This window comes from Xenia sp. Carnegie-2017, unplaced genomic scaffold (genome assembly GCF_021976095.1).
Source record: "Xenia sp. Carnegie-2017 unplaced genomic scaffold, XeniaSp_v1 HiC_scaffold_21, whole genome shotgun sequence".
NCBI lineage: Eukaryota > Metazoa > Cnidaria > Anthozoa > Malacalcyonacea > Xeniidae > Xenia > Xenia sp. Carnegie-2017.
Window position 1 is genome coordinate 4,092,731 of NW_025813484.1, and position 16,701 is coordinate 4,109,431.

Below are 16,701 nucleotides of genomic sequence, written 5' to 3' on the forward strand. Positions count from 1 at the left end.
GTAGTATTTCAAAAGGATGAATTGAAACCAAAGATCCGACTGGTGGAATGAGTGTATTGTAATTTAAGAGAAAAGTTGTAGTTCTTTGCTAGCCCGTGTTTAGAAAGGTTTGTTGTGTTTGATGAGAAGTGCTTCAAGAAAAGCAAGAATGTGGTAGTTGTTAGAGAGTTAAATTTGCAATGTATGATGATAATATCAGGATATCAAGTGTTGGTAGTGTGGACATTTCACATGGGAAGTTGAATTTGCAATGTATGCAACTTTCTCAGTTAGATGTTTTCAGGGGTACATTCTCATATAAAACCACAATACATTTGATGAGCATTGATTGCATGCTGACACTGATAAATTTTATTGTACTTCATTTTAGGCAGATATGTTTGATTTGTTTGCTCACATATTCTTCAGCAATAATGGATGTGAGTATTGACATTTTACAGTGAATAAATATGCAGACTATACACAGTTGTATACAACCTGCTTGATGGCCATATACACTTTGAAACTAGTGCCAAAGACATGTCATTTAGCCTTTAGAATCAGGTTATTATGTGTCAGGAATCTTGTTTTTTATGATAATCGAGCAATCCTGGAAGGATTAGCACTGTCATGCTTGTTTATTTTTAAACTTTACTTTTATAGTTGCATGTCTTTTGTTAAAATGCAGTAATTTTAGTAAATTCATTTACTTTCAATTCTACATCTTCATCTCCTTAAGTCAGGAACTGCGAAAAATTGATAATTGGTTAAGGGGGGGGGGTAATTTTCATGTATGCATGACATGCCATATTAAGTTCCTTTAAAATTTAGTGTTTTCTACGGATGATGAACATGCATGTGTGAATATGACCCCCCCCCCCGCTAATTATTGATTTTCTGCGGTCCCTGTATGTTCATTCATTATAGTCATTTGTCTTTGAATCGTTATTTTTATAGACTTTGCTCCAGATAATTTTTTTTATTCGGATGATGAATACAATGACGAATACGATGGTTACGATGACGACGACTATGATGATGATGATGATTTTCTTATATCTGACTCGGACGAGGATTTTCCCATTTATCGAAGTCGACAACATCATGCAAAGTATTCTGATATGATGGCAAGAAGAGTCAGTAAAGCAACAGCTAATTCTTGTAAGTTTGTATGAGTAGCTACGAAACTTACGTAAGGCTGGTTGACGTTTGGTTTCCTATAGAACGGCCTTGAAAACAGGTGAAATTTAGTGGGCATTTCGGCCCTTTGTGTCTCTCTCATACTCTCTCAAATCAATCAATCTGTTTTTCCTGTTGCTTTCATTCCTCTTAAAACTACTACAAATAGAAATGCTGAGAAAGTGATGGCAAAGTACATGACAGTTTGCAATAGGAATGGTGTGTATTCCCTTTATGTAAGTGGTGTGTTATACTTTAATTTCCAGTTAAACAAGAAGTTTTGAAAAAGAAAAAACAGGTCCGTCCAGAAATATCTGAAGAAGTAAGCTGCAATTCTATCATATACGACGTTGAATGTATACTTTGTCGATATGATTGTTTCTCGTGGTATTTCTGGTGTTTTTGAAATATATTTGTAATATCGTGTGTTTATATCTAGGAAGCAAGAAAAAATGCCGAAGAATTAATACAGGAAGAGGAGAAGTCGAAGAAAAAAGCGGAAAAACGCAAAGCTAGAAGAAAGGTTTCATTTTACCTGTTTTTTATTTAAAGTTTATTTAGTCTTTCTAGTTATTAGCTATGTTAATCAGACAAAATTGAAATGTTTCTCGAGTGCAGACTAAACCTTAATGGGCTTTTCGTCCGAATGCCCTCCTACGTAATTATGAAGGATTGTCTTTTGATAATGTTGGATACAGGAGAATGTACTCTATCCTATTTCATACAGAGTTTTAATGGAACATCATTATATCAACTAATAGATAAACGTATCGAATAATTCAGAATGTAAAGGTTGGTGCGTTAACCAAGATGCATTGCGCGTATTTGTTTATGTTGACATCGTTGCTTTTGAGCCTGCAGCACTCTGAATTCATGTTCGACATTTCGTCGTTTAATTTATCTGAGAGTTAGCAAAAAAACATTGGTTAAAAGTTCAATTTTACAATAACTATTATCGTTTGTCCACGTTGCATTGACTACAATGACAAAATCCGCCATTTTCGCCACCCAAAATATAGCCGTCACGTGGTGATTAACGCGCAATGCATGCTTTTTCTATACATTTTTTGGGCAGAACACATTTTGCGCGTTTGATGAGACGGATTGAGAGCATTGAGGTACAACATTTGTTGATGAGTTTGAAATTACATTTGTTGATGATTTGTTAATAGTGTTGATGAAACAAATTTTTGATTTTTTATTTGTTGATGAAGTACAACATTTGTTGATGAAATTACAACATTTGTTGATGAAGTACAACATGTTGATGAAATTACAACATGTGTTGATGAGGTTTGTTGTTGATGAAGTACAACATTTGTTGATGAGGTACAACATTTGTTGATGAGGTACAACATTTGTTGATGAGTACAACATTTGTTGATGAAGTACAACATTTGTTGATGAAGTTGTTGATTTGTTGATGAAGTACAACATTTGTTGATGAGTACAACATTTGTTGATGAAGTACAACATTTGTTGATGAAGTACAACATTTGTTGATGAGGTACAACATTTGTTGATGAAGTACAACATTTGTTGATGAGGTACAACATTTGTTGATGAGGTACAACAATTGTTGATGAGGTACTCGTCGATGATAAAAATGCTAATGTGTGGAGACTGCGAAGATTTACGTATATTTGAATTACCAGCTAAATTCAAATTATTCCTTTTTTGGCAAAGTTTGCTGCAGAGTTTGAAGTTTTACAAGAGCTTTTAACTCCAGTCTAATTCTTGTATTAATCCGTCGTTTTAACCCGAGCACACAACAGGATTTTTTGTTTTGTATCCAGGATTGAATCAATTTTTCTCACGAATTCGTTAAATTGTTTTTAATTTCATTTAGTTGTTTCTCGAATTAGTTGAGTTGTTCTTTCAATTGGATCTAATTGTTTTTCGGTTTTGTTGCATTTTTAATAATTGTTAAGCTTTTTTTCCATTTAATTGAGTTGTTTTTCAATAAAAGGTTTTCAAGTGGAATAAAACTGACCTTCTGGTTAGCAGGTCTGCAGGTCTGCAGGTTTGAACAATTTTGTCCAGTTTATCAGCGAATAAATTCCCGTGATATTTTAGACGAATGAGGTGACAACATCAATTGAAAAAGTCGAGAATATTCAAGAAAATCATGACAGCTCGAAAGAAAATATAAATCACGAAGGCGATGAACAAATAGCGAAAGGAAACGAAGAGGACTGTCCAATGTCTTCGAAAAACAGAAGTCACGAGTGTTCGGATGACGACAACACCCACGTGAGCAGTACAGTTATAAATGACTTTTTCCTTAAGATAGAGATAGATATAAAAACATACAATCTTTGTTGATGTAGATTGTCGACGTTAGTACAGTCTTGATAAAGACTGTTTGTCTTAGTGTTGAGCATTGAACTAAAATACATAGAACGTTATCTTTAATAGAAAAGTCTAATAAACTCTTGAAGCCTAAGTTTACACCCAGACACGCGTGTGTAGTCAATCACTTTTCAACAACTCGAAACACTACACACGCGTGTCTGGGTGTGATCTCGCGTGTCTGGGTGTAAGATTTGGATTCAATAATTATCTTCAGATAGCGTTCCATGTATTTTAGTTTAATGGTGTAGAGTGATGTTTCGACATCCTTAACGGTAGCCATCTTATGTAAGGTATTAAACCTTAGCGGTAGTCTTCCCTTAACGATGTGAGGCATATTTTCCTTTTGGCCCCAACGCACAAATTTGACGCAATGGTTTTCCACGTTCCTGTAAAACAGAATGTGAGCTATATCTAGTGATTTGATGTAGCGAAAAGTTGAGATTTTGATACGGCTCCCCGCTTATGTCGACTTTACAGAAAGCGGGCACTCTTCTAAAAACTTGATAAACGTGAAAAGCGTCACAAACTCACAATATAGTTTTTAATTAAATATACCAGACTAAATTGGAATACTTAATTGCAGCTACGGATGAACTTATTGTAAAAATTCCTTGTGTAAAAAGATAACATTTATAAGGACGAATGTGTGCGCTTGTAGCTCAGAGATTTTTTTCTTGTAGCTACCTCACAGCCAGTACATCATTTTAGTTGCTTTTAAAAAATTTTCTTGTTTTCTCTTTGCTTTTGTAATTCTTTTTGTAATTCTTTTCAGTGCAATCAGTGTCTCATCCAAACTGCCATAATGATTGGAAAAAAAATTGCGATGCGATCTGGTAATTTTATTCCTTAAATTTAGCTCACGATTAAATATCTTGTAAACACAAAACGATTTTTTTGATCTGACAATGTGCGTGTGACGAAGTAGATAGTCAATGTTAAAAATCAAGTTTTTATACGACATTAGTGATTTAATTTGATAATATCAAAATCGCCAGTACTTTTTATGCCTGTGAGTGAGCAACCTTTCCTTACACACAAATCCCAATACAAGCTACAAATAGAGCTTTTATCGATTCTTAATTTTCGTGAAAAATCTTTACGATACCTGCATAAGCTGTGGCCAATAGGAAACTGATGCAAATCAGAGTCTTGTAGAACATCTTCATGGTTTACCTATGATGCGATTTTTTCTCTAAACTGACGATTATTGAATGTGCTTGGCGTTTATATAGGTTAATTTGGGAACAATGAAGCATTGTTTCTGTATCAAATTTGATCTGTTGTTGTTCTTTGTTTTTAAAAAAATGGTTCGTACCAATTACTGCCATACTTTTTCAAGGTAGAAGTTTGAAACGAAAAGACCAAAAATCAAATTCCAATATGTTACAGGCTTACACTAAATTTTCGAAGCATTCTAGTCCATATACAGTGTTATGAAGCTCCATATATGTATATCTTTGGTATACAGACGTAGTACTGCCAGTTTATATTGTATACAGACGTAGTACTGCCAGTTTATATTGTATAAGATGTGATGCCAGTTTAATTGTATACAGTTTGTAGTTGTTACATGACGTATATAAAAACATTGACAAAGACGTAGCTCAGAAATATATTGATGAACTCGTCAGTTTACAGTAGGTCATAACGTGATATAAAAATATCATATACATTTTCACAGGTTCACGAATGGTATAAACATTTGAAAATTTTTTTGTATATAGTACGTATTCATGATATATAGGTATACATTCAAAACTTCCTTATCAAAAGTAATTCTATGAAAGAATGTTTTATGCAGTGCGGTGTTTGAAATTAAATGAAGATATGATCTTTGCACTTTGCTGGACAATTTAAGCAATTGTCTCATGAACCATTCAGGATTCACGAATGGCTATAAACATTTGAATTTTTCAGTATATAGTAATAATGATATATAGGTATAATCATATCTTCATTTAAAAATAATTCTAGTTGACCTAAATTTATTATAAAATAAAAGATGACAAAGTTAAACTGTAAATGGCAAAATTTTATTTCGTCTTGAGTAAAAAGTTTCGTAAAAGAGGAATGCATCGTGTTTCTTTTTAGGATAATGTTTGCGTGCTATTTATTCGCGTATTTGTTGGAATTGCGAATTGAGCGTTAAATTTTTCTTGTAACACATACACCAACTAATGGATGGCAGATGTAGATTACAGCTCAGAAGAATCGATATAATATTTCATTTTCTCGTTTATTCATATTTCTTATTGGAAACCTGTCATCTATCATATAGCCATACTGCCATAGTAAACTAAACAGACTAACATACTATTTTATTCGGATTACAACAGCAAAGTTTTAAAATGAGTAAATGTACATTCTCATGTAGTGTGCACGAGTACATTCATACAAGTTTTTCCATGATTGTCGTGTTCCGTGTAATCTTTCAGATCTTCTCCGTACCAGATTCTGAATGTTTGACCATAATACAACCATCTGAAACCTGGTACAGCGAAGGTGATACTCGGCGAGTTCTCCGTGTATCCAGGCAAACTGTACCAGTTGCCATTAGTGCGGGTTGTAATCAAAGACGGTGCAGGAAATATACGTTTATTTCTTTTGTCTGAAATTCAATAACAGAAATATTGATCGCATAAATTAAATGCTTTTTATGTAATGTTTGGCCAATTACTACTACCCTACATTCAGACTTTTAACATTGCGATCGCGGATAGTTTAAAAGTCACTACAAACGTAATTCTTGTTCTGCCTCGTATGACTTTTAATGATTCTTGCCCAGTTTTTCTCACTAAATATGACTTGAAATGCTGGGCGAGAGCGTCAACAATAAAACTCAGTCAACTAGCTACCCAAAATATGAACTACTCAGCCTTATAAAGGTTTAATCGTCTGTTTGTATTAAATTGTTCAATATATGCAGAAATACTGTCATTAATAAGTGTTAGAACATCGACTTCCATTTGTTTTAAGTCTGAATTACCCAAAAGTTATTTGAATGATTCTTCGACAGACGATTAAGATTTTTATGTTAACTATTTTGCAACAAAACTATCCTTGAAAATGTTCCAGCTGATCATTTTTTATTAATTTACCTGTAATGATAATGTTCATTGGGTATGTTGGCGAGCAACCCCAGTTAGTTTTGTCGGAAGCACGACATCCAACCTTTCCAGTGGTATGATGTAACTTTAGAGCAATCATAAACCGCGAAGGGCCTGGGTATGAAAATTCAGCATATTGATTGTTTTTGGCCCCAATGCACTTGTTCAACGCAATTGTTCTCCATTTTCCTTTAAAAGGCAATGTAAACATATTTGTAAAATTATGCAAATTACGCACTCTACGCGGTTCTCTACATTGCATGGAACACTAACACTTACAACTTCGGGCTGATGTAGGTCAAAAACTTATTCGTGTAAAATAGGTTGTCATAAGTTCATCTTCACCTGAAGGTATGCATTTGTACCTCGATGATTTTTCTTCTATTACCTGATTAGGACGATTAAAGCGATGTGAATTGTGAAACAGTCATCAGCTCGATTAATGTGATGATTTGTATTTCAGCACAACCAAGTTTTAAAGATTTTGTAGCAAGAAAAAAATGTATAGAAATAACTTGAAACAAAACCAGTAAGCATTTTTCTCAAAATAAGATGCCAAATTTAAATTTCACAGTAAAATCTGTCTTATAAACCAGTGATGAATCAAAAATGAAGACTGACAAAACAGTCAGCACTGCTTTTTCTACACCTCAGTTTACGCCGTCTTCTACACTACACAGTGCTCAAAGTCTCAATACAAGCTACAAATTCTAAAATTTCTAAAGTCAAAAACCCTACCTGCATGGACCGTGGCCAAAGATAACCAATGAAAAGAGAGTTTTGAAGAACATCTTAATGACTTTTTCTTGATTGGAAAGTAGTTTCTTTTAACCGACCGTTCTTGATGTGGCGATGTTGAGTTGTGAATAATGTTACTGAGTCGCTAAGCTTTATCTGTTCTCTTTGTTTTGTCATCTTAATCATCTTCCTTCAGCACGCTGATTGAAGTGAAAATTTAAAAACAGACATGACAATGGAAAATTTGTAAACTGTTCAGGTTTGTAATCCAAAAATAGCCTTTCACCTACTTTATATTCATGGAAGAATAAAGTGTTCTTTTGTAGTCAATAAATGTATCCTCAGCATGAAACTACAGCGAGCGAGAATGCACAGGAAAATAATTCCAAATTATCACAGGCGTTTATATTTTGTTTAGTTATCGAGTGGATATTAATGCACACTTTGCGTGTGTCAGCTGTTTGTAATAAACTTTGTATTTCTGGAGATGGCTAGTATTAAAACTGTTGATTTTATTTATAGCAGTTCAATCAATGAGAAAATTTGCCAATTTACTTTTTCCCTAATTTAATCCGTGAACGTGTAAATTGCAGATCCGGAAGTGCTACGAGTACAGTGTCAGCCAGTGAGGAATATGACAAAATTGCTTTCTATCCATACTAAACGCAGACCATTTTTTGTGAATGACTGAAGGTAAAAATTTGAATTGGCTGATATGACGAACTTCCAGATTAGTATGGTATATGGGTACAGGCTTGCTCAAAATTCTCACAGTTTACAAAGTTAATTTGTGTTCATACAATTTGAATGAATTTGAACTTCTTTTACTCTCCATTCTTATGTCTATGTAAGATACTATTACAAACTTGCTATTCTCAGCTGTAAATTTTTGGTAATAATGTTGATACAAAGTGTTATGCTTTTTCTCAAACACTTACAAAACCAAGACTTACACCTGTATTCTAAAAAAACAGTCACACTCAATGTGTTATACAGACACCAAAATATCATGAAACTACAACGAGCGAGAAATGCACAGGAAAATGATTCCAAATTATCACAGGCATTTGTTTAGCTATCGAGTGGATTTGATGCACATTTTGCATGCGTCAGTTGTCTCTGTAATAAACTTTGTATTTCATGAATAACTACGAAGTAACTATTAAAACTTTTGATTTTATTTACAGTAGTTCAATCAATGAGAATATTTGCCCATTTACTTTTTGCCTAATTTAATCCATAGACGTGCAAATTACCAGATGCGGAAGTGCAACGTGTACAGTGTTAGGACTATGACAAAAATGCTTTCTATTACCAAACACAGACCATTTGTTGTGAATGACTGAAGGTAAAAATTTAAATTGGCTGATATAGCCAACATCCAAAATCGTATATGGTGCAAGCTTACTCAAATGAAGCAACTATCGACGTTTCTTGTGATTGCTAAAAAGTTTTTAACTCGTTGGAAAATTTCGTAATGCATGGTTTTCTCCATACACAATACTGGCCACGTAGCTTCATAAAAACCATGACCAGCCGAGAATCTAAAGAAATATAGTATAAAACAAATTCCGAAAAAGCAAGATATCTTGAGATTGCAAAATATGCATTAAAACAAGACGAGAAGTGAAATGTAAATTTTCGACTTTATTTCAAAGTCATCCTCAGATAGAATGATATTTAAAACCATGCATACACATATATATTTACAACGCATGAATTAAGTAACGGAAGTAAGCAATAGAAATTAAATAGTGTCATATTTACAAAAGAAGAGTTGGAAGAGGTGTAGTATTTCAAAAGGATGAATTGAAACCACAGATCCGACTGGTAGAATGAGTGTATTGTAATTTAAGAGAAGAGTTGTAATTCTTTGCTAGCCTTAAGTCCCGTGTTTAGAAAAGGTTTGTTGTGTTTGATGAGAAGTGCTTCAAGAAAAGCAAGAATGTGGTAGTTGTTAGATATGTTTGATTAAAGTTTTTTATAGTTGTTGAGTATAAGGTTTTCTATGGGAGATGGAGTTCTGGGAGATGGAGGGAGATCATTGAGTTGTGAGAACTGGTTTTGTATTGTAGCCAGGAATTGAGCGTTTTCGCACTCAGAGAAATGCTGGCCAGCTGCACCAGAAGAGAGCCTGGTTGCATGTTCTCTGAGCCGTACAGACAGGTATCTTTGTGTTATGCTGATGTAGGTTTTACCACAGCCAGGGCAAGTTATTTCGTTTACAAGTTATTTCGTACTATGTACCTTCATAAATTATCATCGAAATCGCTGTCACTCCAAACAAAAAATCTGCTTAAATTACGAATTAAAATGTGTATTTATGATATGTTTCGTCGGTTGGGAACCACTCCTCCTTGTTGGTAACATCGCAACATTAATAACATTTGGTAACATCTATGGGTAATGTTACGAATGCTGTGATCCTGGGACGGGGGTGTGGATGACGTGTCGTTTTTTCAATATGGCGACGAGAGATTTTGTATTTTGTATATGAAAAATGGTTTTGAACTAAATAGGCGCAAAAATGGTCATGACTAAATCGGAGGCGCTGAAAATTCTTGAAATAGCTGAAGGTTTGGTTAATGTATTTACTATGTATAACTAATATGTTTGTCTTTAATGCGCTTTTTAGTTGCAGTTAAGTGCAGTGCTGTCTATACTATACTATACCGAACTTTGTAAATATACTGAAATTTATGATGCAAACTATGGATGCATTACTTCCAATGATTTCCATTTTAACTTTTCTCATAAAATTATACAATTTAAAAACTTTATACAGGAAGAGGAGAAATTATACAAGAATTAATACAGGAAGAGGAGAAATCGAAGAAAAAAGCGGAAAAGTTTATTTAGTCTTTCTGGTTATTAGCTATGTTAATCAGACAAAATTGAAATGTTTCTCGAGTGCAGGCTAAACCTAAATGGACTTTACGTCCGAAGGCCCTCCTACGTAATTATGAAGGATTGTCTTTTGATAATGTTGGATACAGGAGAATGTACTCTATCCTATTTCATACAGAGTTTTAATGGAATATCATTATATCAACTAATAGATAAACGTATCGACTAATTCCGAATGTAAAGATTGGCTTAAAGAATTTGCGTTAACCAAGATGCATTGCGCGTATTTGTTTATGTTGACATCGTTGCTTTTTGAGCCTGCAGCACTCTGAATTCAAGTTCGACATTTCGTCGTGTAATTTATCTGAGAGTTAGCAAAAATTCAATTTTACAATAACTATTATCGTTTGTCCAAGTTCCATTGACCACAATGAGAAAATCCGCCATTTTTGCAACCCAAAGTATGGCCGTCACGTGGTGATTAACGCGCAATGCATCTTGGTTGGCATACATTCTCTGGGTCCAGAACACATTTTGCGCGTTCCTTGGATCCGTAGCTCATTTTTTCACAATTCCTGTTTGGCAATATTGATCTTCCCACCGTTACATAACTAGTTTTGCCTCCATTTTGTTTTCAGAGAAATCGAGCTAATCGTAAGAAAAGAGAACGAAAGAAAAGTAACGACAGTAAAAAGGTACAACATGTTTTAATGAGGTACAACATTTGTTGATGAAGTACAACATTGTTGATGAGGTACAACATTTGTTGATGAGGTGCAACATTTGTTGATGAGGTACAACATTTTTTTATGAAGTACAACATTTGTTGATGAAGTACAACATTTGTTGATGAGGTACAACATTTGTTGATGAGGTACAACATTTGTTGATGAGATACTCGTCAATGATAAAAATGCTGATGTGTGGAGACTGCAAAGATTTACGTATATTTGAATTACCAGCTAAATTCAAATTATTCCTTTTTATGGCAAAGTTTGCTGCAGAGTTTGAAGTTTTACAAGAGCTTTTAACTTCTGTCTAATTCTTGTATTAATCCGTCGTTTTAACCCGAACACACAAAAGGATTTTTTGTTTTTTATCAAGGATTGAATCAATTTTTCTCACGAATTCGTTAAATAGTTTTTAATTTCATTCAGTTGCTTCTCGAATTAGTTGAGTTGTTCTTTCAATTGGATCTAATTGTTTTTCGGATTTGTTGCATTTTTTTCGAATTTGTTAAGCTTTTTCCCATTTAATTGAGTTGTTTTTCAATAAAAGATTTTCAAGTGGAATAAAACTGACCTTTTGATCTGCAGGTTAGCAGGTTAGCAGGTCTGCAGGTTTGGACCATATTGTCCAGTTTATCAGCGAATAAATTCCCTTGATATTTTAGACGAATGAGGTGACAACATCAATTGAAAAAGTCGAGAATGTTCAAGAAAATCAGGACAGCTCGAAAGAAAATATAAATCCCGAAGGCGATGAGCAAATAGCGAAAGGAAACGAAGAGGATTGTCCAATGTCTTCGAAAAACAGAAGTGACGAGTGTTCGGATGACGACAGCACCCACGTGAGCAGTACAGTTATATATGACTTTTTCCTTAAGATGGAGATAGATATAATAACATACAATCTTTGTTGATGTAGATTGTCCACGTTAGTACAGTCTTGATAAAGATTGTGTGTGTTAGTGTTGAGCATTGAACTAAAATACATGGAACGCTACCTTTAATAAAAAAGTCTAATAAATTCTCGAAGCTTAAGCTTACACCCAGACAGGCGTGTGTAGTCAATCAATTTTCAACATCTCTAAACACTACACACGCGTGTCTGGGTGTAAGATTTGGATTCAATAATTTGCTTCAGATAGCGTTCCATGTATTTTAGTTTAATGGTGTAGAGTGATGTTTCGACATCCTTAATGGTAGCCATCTTATGTAAGGTATTAAACCTTAGCGGTAGTCTTCCCTTCACGATGTGAAGCAAATTTTCCTTTTGGCCCCAACGCACAAATTTGACGCAATGGTTTTCCACGTTCCTGTAAAACAGAATGTTAGCTATATCTAGTGATTTGATGTAGCGAAAAGTTGAGATTTTGATACGGCTTCCCGCTTATGTCGACTTTACCGAAAGCGGGCATTCTTCTAAAAACTTGAAAAACGTGAAGAGCGTCACAAACTCACAATATAGTTTTTAATTAAATATACCAGAATAAATTGGAATACTTAATTGCAGCTACCGATGGACTTAATGTAAAATTCCTTGTGTAAAAAGATAACATTTATAAGGACGAATGTGTGCGCTTGTAGCTCAGAGATTTTTTTCTTGTAGCTACCTCACAGTCAGTACATCATTTTAGTTGCTTTTAAAAAATTTTCTTGTTTTCTCTTTGCTTTTGTAATTCTTTTTGTAATTCTTTTCAGTGCAATCAGTGTCTCATCCAAACTGCCATAATGATTGGAAAAAAAATTGCGTTGCGATCTGGTAATTTTATTCCTTAAACTTAGCTCATGATTAAATATCTTGTAAACACAAAACGATTTTTTTGATCTGACAATATGCGTGTGACGAAGTAGATAGTCAATGTTAAAAATCAAGTTTTATACGACATTAGTGATTTAATTTGATAATATCAAAATCGCCAGTACTTTTATGCCGGTGAGTGAACAACCTTTCCTTACACACAAATCCCAATACAAGCTACAAATAGAGCTTTTATCGATTCGTGAAAATCTTTACGATACCTGCATGAGCTGTGGCCAATAGAAAACTGATGCAAAGCAGTATCTTATAGAACATCTTCATGGTTTTTCTATAATTTTTTCTAAACTGACGATTATTGAATGTGCTTGGCGTTTATATAGGTTAATTTGGGAACAATGAAGCATAGTTTCTGTATCAAATTTCATGTGTTGTTGTTCTTTGTTTTTAAAAAAATGGTTCGTACCAATTACTGCCATGCTTTGTCAAGGTAGAAGTTTGAAACGAAAAGACCAAAAATCAAATTCCAATATGTTAAAGGCTTACACTAAATTTTCGAAACATTCTAGTCCATATACAGTGTTATGAAGCTCCATATATGTATATATTTGGTATACAGACGTAGTGCTGCCAGTTTATATTGTATACAGACGTAGTGCTGCCAGTTTATATTGTATACAGACGTAGTGCTGCCAGTTTATATTGTATACAGACGTAGTACTGCCAGTTTATACTGTATACAGACGTAGTACTGCCAGTTTATATTGTATACAGACGTAGTACTGCCAGTTTATACTGTATACAGACGTAGTACTGCCAGTTTATATTTGGTATACAGACGTAGTACTGCCAGTTTATTTGGTATACAGACGTAGTACTGCCAGTTTATATTGTATACAGACGTAGTACTGCCAGTTTATATTTGGTATACAGACGTAGTACTGCCAGTTTATATTTGGTATACAGACGTAGTACTGCCAGTTTATATTGTATACAGACGTAGTGCTGACCATTTCTTTTCGAAAAATATGTGATGCAAATGAAATTCTAATACAGTTTTCATACATTTAGTTGTTACATGACGTATATAAAAACATTGACAAAGATTTTTGTCCGCTCAGAAATATATTGATGAACTCGTTAGTTTACAGTAGGTCATAACGTGATATAAAAATATCATATACATTTTTCACAGGATTCACGAATGGCTATAAACATTTGAAAATTATTTCTAGTATATAGTAATATTCATGATATATAGGTATACATTCAAAACTTCCTTATCAAAAGTAATTTTACTTGACCTAAATTTATTATAAAATAAAAGATGACAAAGTTAAACTGTAAATGGCAAAATTTTATTTCGTCTTGAGTAAAAAGTTTCGTAAAAGAGGAATGCATCATGTTTCTTTTTAGGATAATGTTTGCGTGCTATTTATTCGCGTATTTGTTGGAATTGCGAATTGAGCGTTAAATTTTTCTTGTAACACATACACCAACTAATGAATGGCAGATGTAGATTACAGCTCAGAAGAATCGATATAATATTTCATTTTCTCGTTTATTCATATTTCTTATTGGAAACCTGTCATCTATCATATAGCCATACTGCCATAGTAAACTAAACAGACTAACATACTATTTTATTCGGATTACAACAACAAAATTTTAAAATGAGTAAATATACATTCTCATGTAGTGTAAACGAGTACATTCATACAAGTTTTCCATGATTGTCATTTCCGTGTAATCTGTCAGATCTTCTCCGTACCAGATTCTGAATATTTGACCATAATACAACCATCGGAAACCTGGTACAGCGAAGGTGATACTCGGCGAGTTAGAATTGTATCCAGGCAGAGTGTACCAGTTGCCATTAGTGGTGGGTGTAATCAAAGACGGTGCAGGAAATATACGTTTATTTCTTGTGTCTGAAATTCAATAACAGAAATATTGATCGCATAAATTAAATGCTTTTTGTGTAATGTTTGGCCAATTGCTATTACCCTACATTCAGACTTTTAACATTGCGATCGCGGATAGTTTAAAAGTCACTACAAACGTAATTCTTGTTCTGCCTCGTATGACTTTTATTGATTCTTCCCAGTTTTTCTCACTAAATATGACTTGAAATGCTGGGCGAGAGCGTCAACAATAAAACTCAGTCAACTAGCTACCCAAAATATAAACTACTCAGCCTTATAAAGGTTTAATCGTCTGTTTGTATTAAATTGTTCAATATATGCAGAAATACTGTCATTAATAAGTGTTAGAACATCGACTTCCATCTGTTTTAAGTCTGAATTACCCAAAAGCTATTTGAATGATTCTTCGACAGATTAAGATTTTTTATGTTAATTATTTTGCAACAAAACTATCCTTGAAAATGTTCCAGCTGATCATTTTTTATTAATTTACCTGTAATGATTATGTTCATTGAGGATGGTGGCGAGCAGCCCCAGTTGCTTTTATGTCCAGGAGCACATCCAATCTTTCCAGTGGTGTGATGTAACTTTAGAGCAATGATAAACCGCGAAGGGCCTGGGTATGAAAATTCAGCATATTGATTGTTTTTGGCCCCAATGCATTTGTTCAACGCAATTGTTCTCCATTTTCCTTTAAAAGGTAATGTAAACATATTTGTAAAATTATGCAAATTACGCACTCTAAGCGGTTCTCTACGTTGCATGGAACACTAACACTTACAACTTCGGGCTGATGTAGGTCAAAAACTTATTTGTGTAAAATAGGTTGTCATAAGTTCATCTTCACCTGAAGGTATGCATTTGTACCTCGATGATCTTTCTTCTATTACCTGATTAGGACGATTAAAGCGATGTGAATTGTGAAACAGTCATCAGCTCGATTAATGTGATGATTTGTATTTCAGCACAACCAAGTTTTAAAGATTTTGTAGCAAGAAAAAAATGTATAGAAATAACTTGAAACAAAACCAGTAAGCATTTTTCTCAAAATAAGATGCCAAATTTAAATTTCACAGTAAAATCTGTCTTATAAACTAGTGATGAATCAAAATTGAAGACTGACAAAACAGTCAGCACTGCTTTTTCTACACCTCAGTTTACGCCGTCTTCTACACTACACACTGCTCAAAGTCTCAATACAAGCTACAAATTCTAAAATTTCTAAAGTTGAAAAACCCTACCTGCATGGACCGTGGCCAAAGATAACAAATGAAAAGAGAGTTTTGAAGAACATCTTGATGACTTTTTCTTGATTGGAAAGTAGTTTCTTTTAACCGACCGTTCTTGATGTGGCGATGTTGAGTTGTGAATAATGTTACTGATTCGCTAAGCTTTATCTGTTCTCTTCCTTTGTTTTGTCATCTTAATCATCTTCCTTCAGCACGCTGATTGAAGTGAAAATTCAAAAACAGACATGACAATGGGGAATATGTAAACTTTTAGTGTTTTTAATCCAATGAAAAAGCCTTTCGCCTACTTTATATGCATGGAGAATAACAGAGTTGTTGAAATAAAGTGCTCTTTTGTGGTCGTTAAGTGTATCCTCAGCAGTAACTATAACGAGCGAGAATACACAGGAAAATGATTCCAAATTATCTCTGGCATTTGTTTAGCTATCAAGTGGATTTGATGCACATTTTTTATGCGTCAGTTGTCTCTGTAATAAACTTTGTATTTAATGAGATAACTACGAAGTAACTATTAGACTTTTGATTTTATTTACAGTAGTTCAATCAATGAGAAAATTTGCCCACTTACTTTTTGACTGATTAACGCATAGACGTGCAGACTAGGAGATCCGGAATTGCAACGTGTACAGTGTTAGGACTGACAAAAATGCTTTCTATTACCAAACAAAGACCATTTGTTGTGAATGACTGAAGGTAAAAATTTGAATTGTGTTGAGTTCGAGTTACTCGCCATATTTCTTTCTTAATATACTCTATACCTTCAGTAACAACCACGAGTGAACTTAATGATCGATCTGATTTTTATTATTTCACAGAGCAGTATTTATACTCTTTATTACA

General features: G+C 33.9%; 2 protein-coding genes and 1 long non-coding RNA gene across 4 annotated transcripts in view; 2 read left to right on the forward strand and 1 right to left on the reverse strand.

Annotated features, from left to right (window-relative positions):
- LOC124444793 overlaps positions 1-16,701 on the reverse strand; it is a 49,742-nt gene that overhangs the window by 23,886 nt on the left and 9,155 nt on the right. The window contains exons 3-4 of one of the 2 annotated variants that reach the window (XM_046995444.1): positions 15,105-15,194; positions 5,525-6,121 (exon numbers count right to left, since the gene is read on the reverse strand). In XM_046995444.1, coding sequence (XP_046851400.1) covers positions 5,880-6,121; positions 15,105-15,194 — 332 coding nt within the window. In that variant the 3' untranslated portion in view covers positions 5,525-5,879. Of the gene's footprint in view, positions 6,122-14,022; positions 14,618-15,104; positions 15,195-16,701 lie in introns of those variants that run through there. The other variant, XM_046995443.1, reaches the window with a different exon arrangement.
- Positions 348-1,633, forward strand: LOC124444799 (nucleophosmin-like). Its single transcript, XM_046995457.1, has 4 exons — positions 348-419; positions 937-1,140; positions 1,425-1,480; positions 1,602-1,633. The coding sequence occupies exons 1-4, from the start codon at positions 377-379 to the stop codon at positions 1,623-1,625; spliced, it is 327 nt and encodes a 108-aa protein (XP_046851413.1). The 5' UTR covers positions 348-376; the 3' UTR covers positions 1,626-1,633.
- LOC124444802 lies at positions 3,376-4,473 on the forward strand. Its single transcript, XR_006948029.1, has 2 exons — positions 3,376-3,411; positions 4,286-4,473. It is a non-coding gene; the product is annotated as an uncharacterized LOC124444802 (long non-coding RNA).

Bases quoted from the DNA above. Each gene is read 5' to 3' on its own strand.
- LOC124444799 (XM_046995457.1), top strand. From the start codon at position 377: ATGTTTGATTTGTTTGCTCACATATTCTTCAGCAATAATGGAT. The intron at 1,141-1,424 runs GTAAGTTTGTAT...TTTAATTTCCAG, and splicing joins TAAAGCAACAGCTAATTCTT to TTAAACAAGAAGTTTTGAAA. The intron at 1,481-1,601 runs GTAAGCTGCAAT...ATATCTAGGAAG, and splicing joins GTCCAGAAATATCTGAAGAA to CAAGAAAAAATGCCGAAGAA.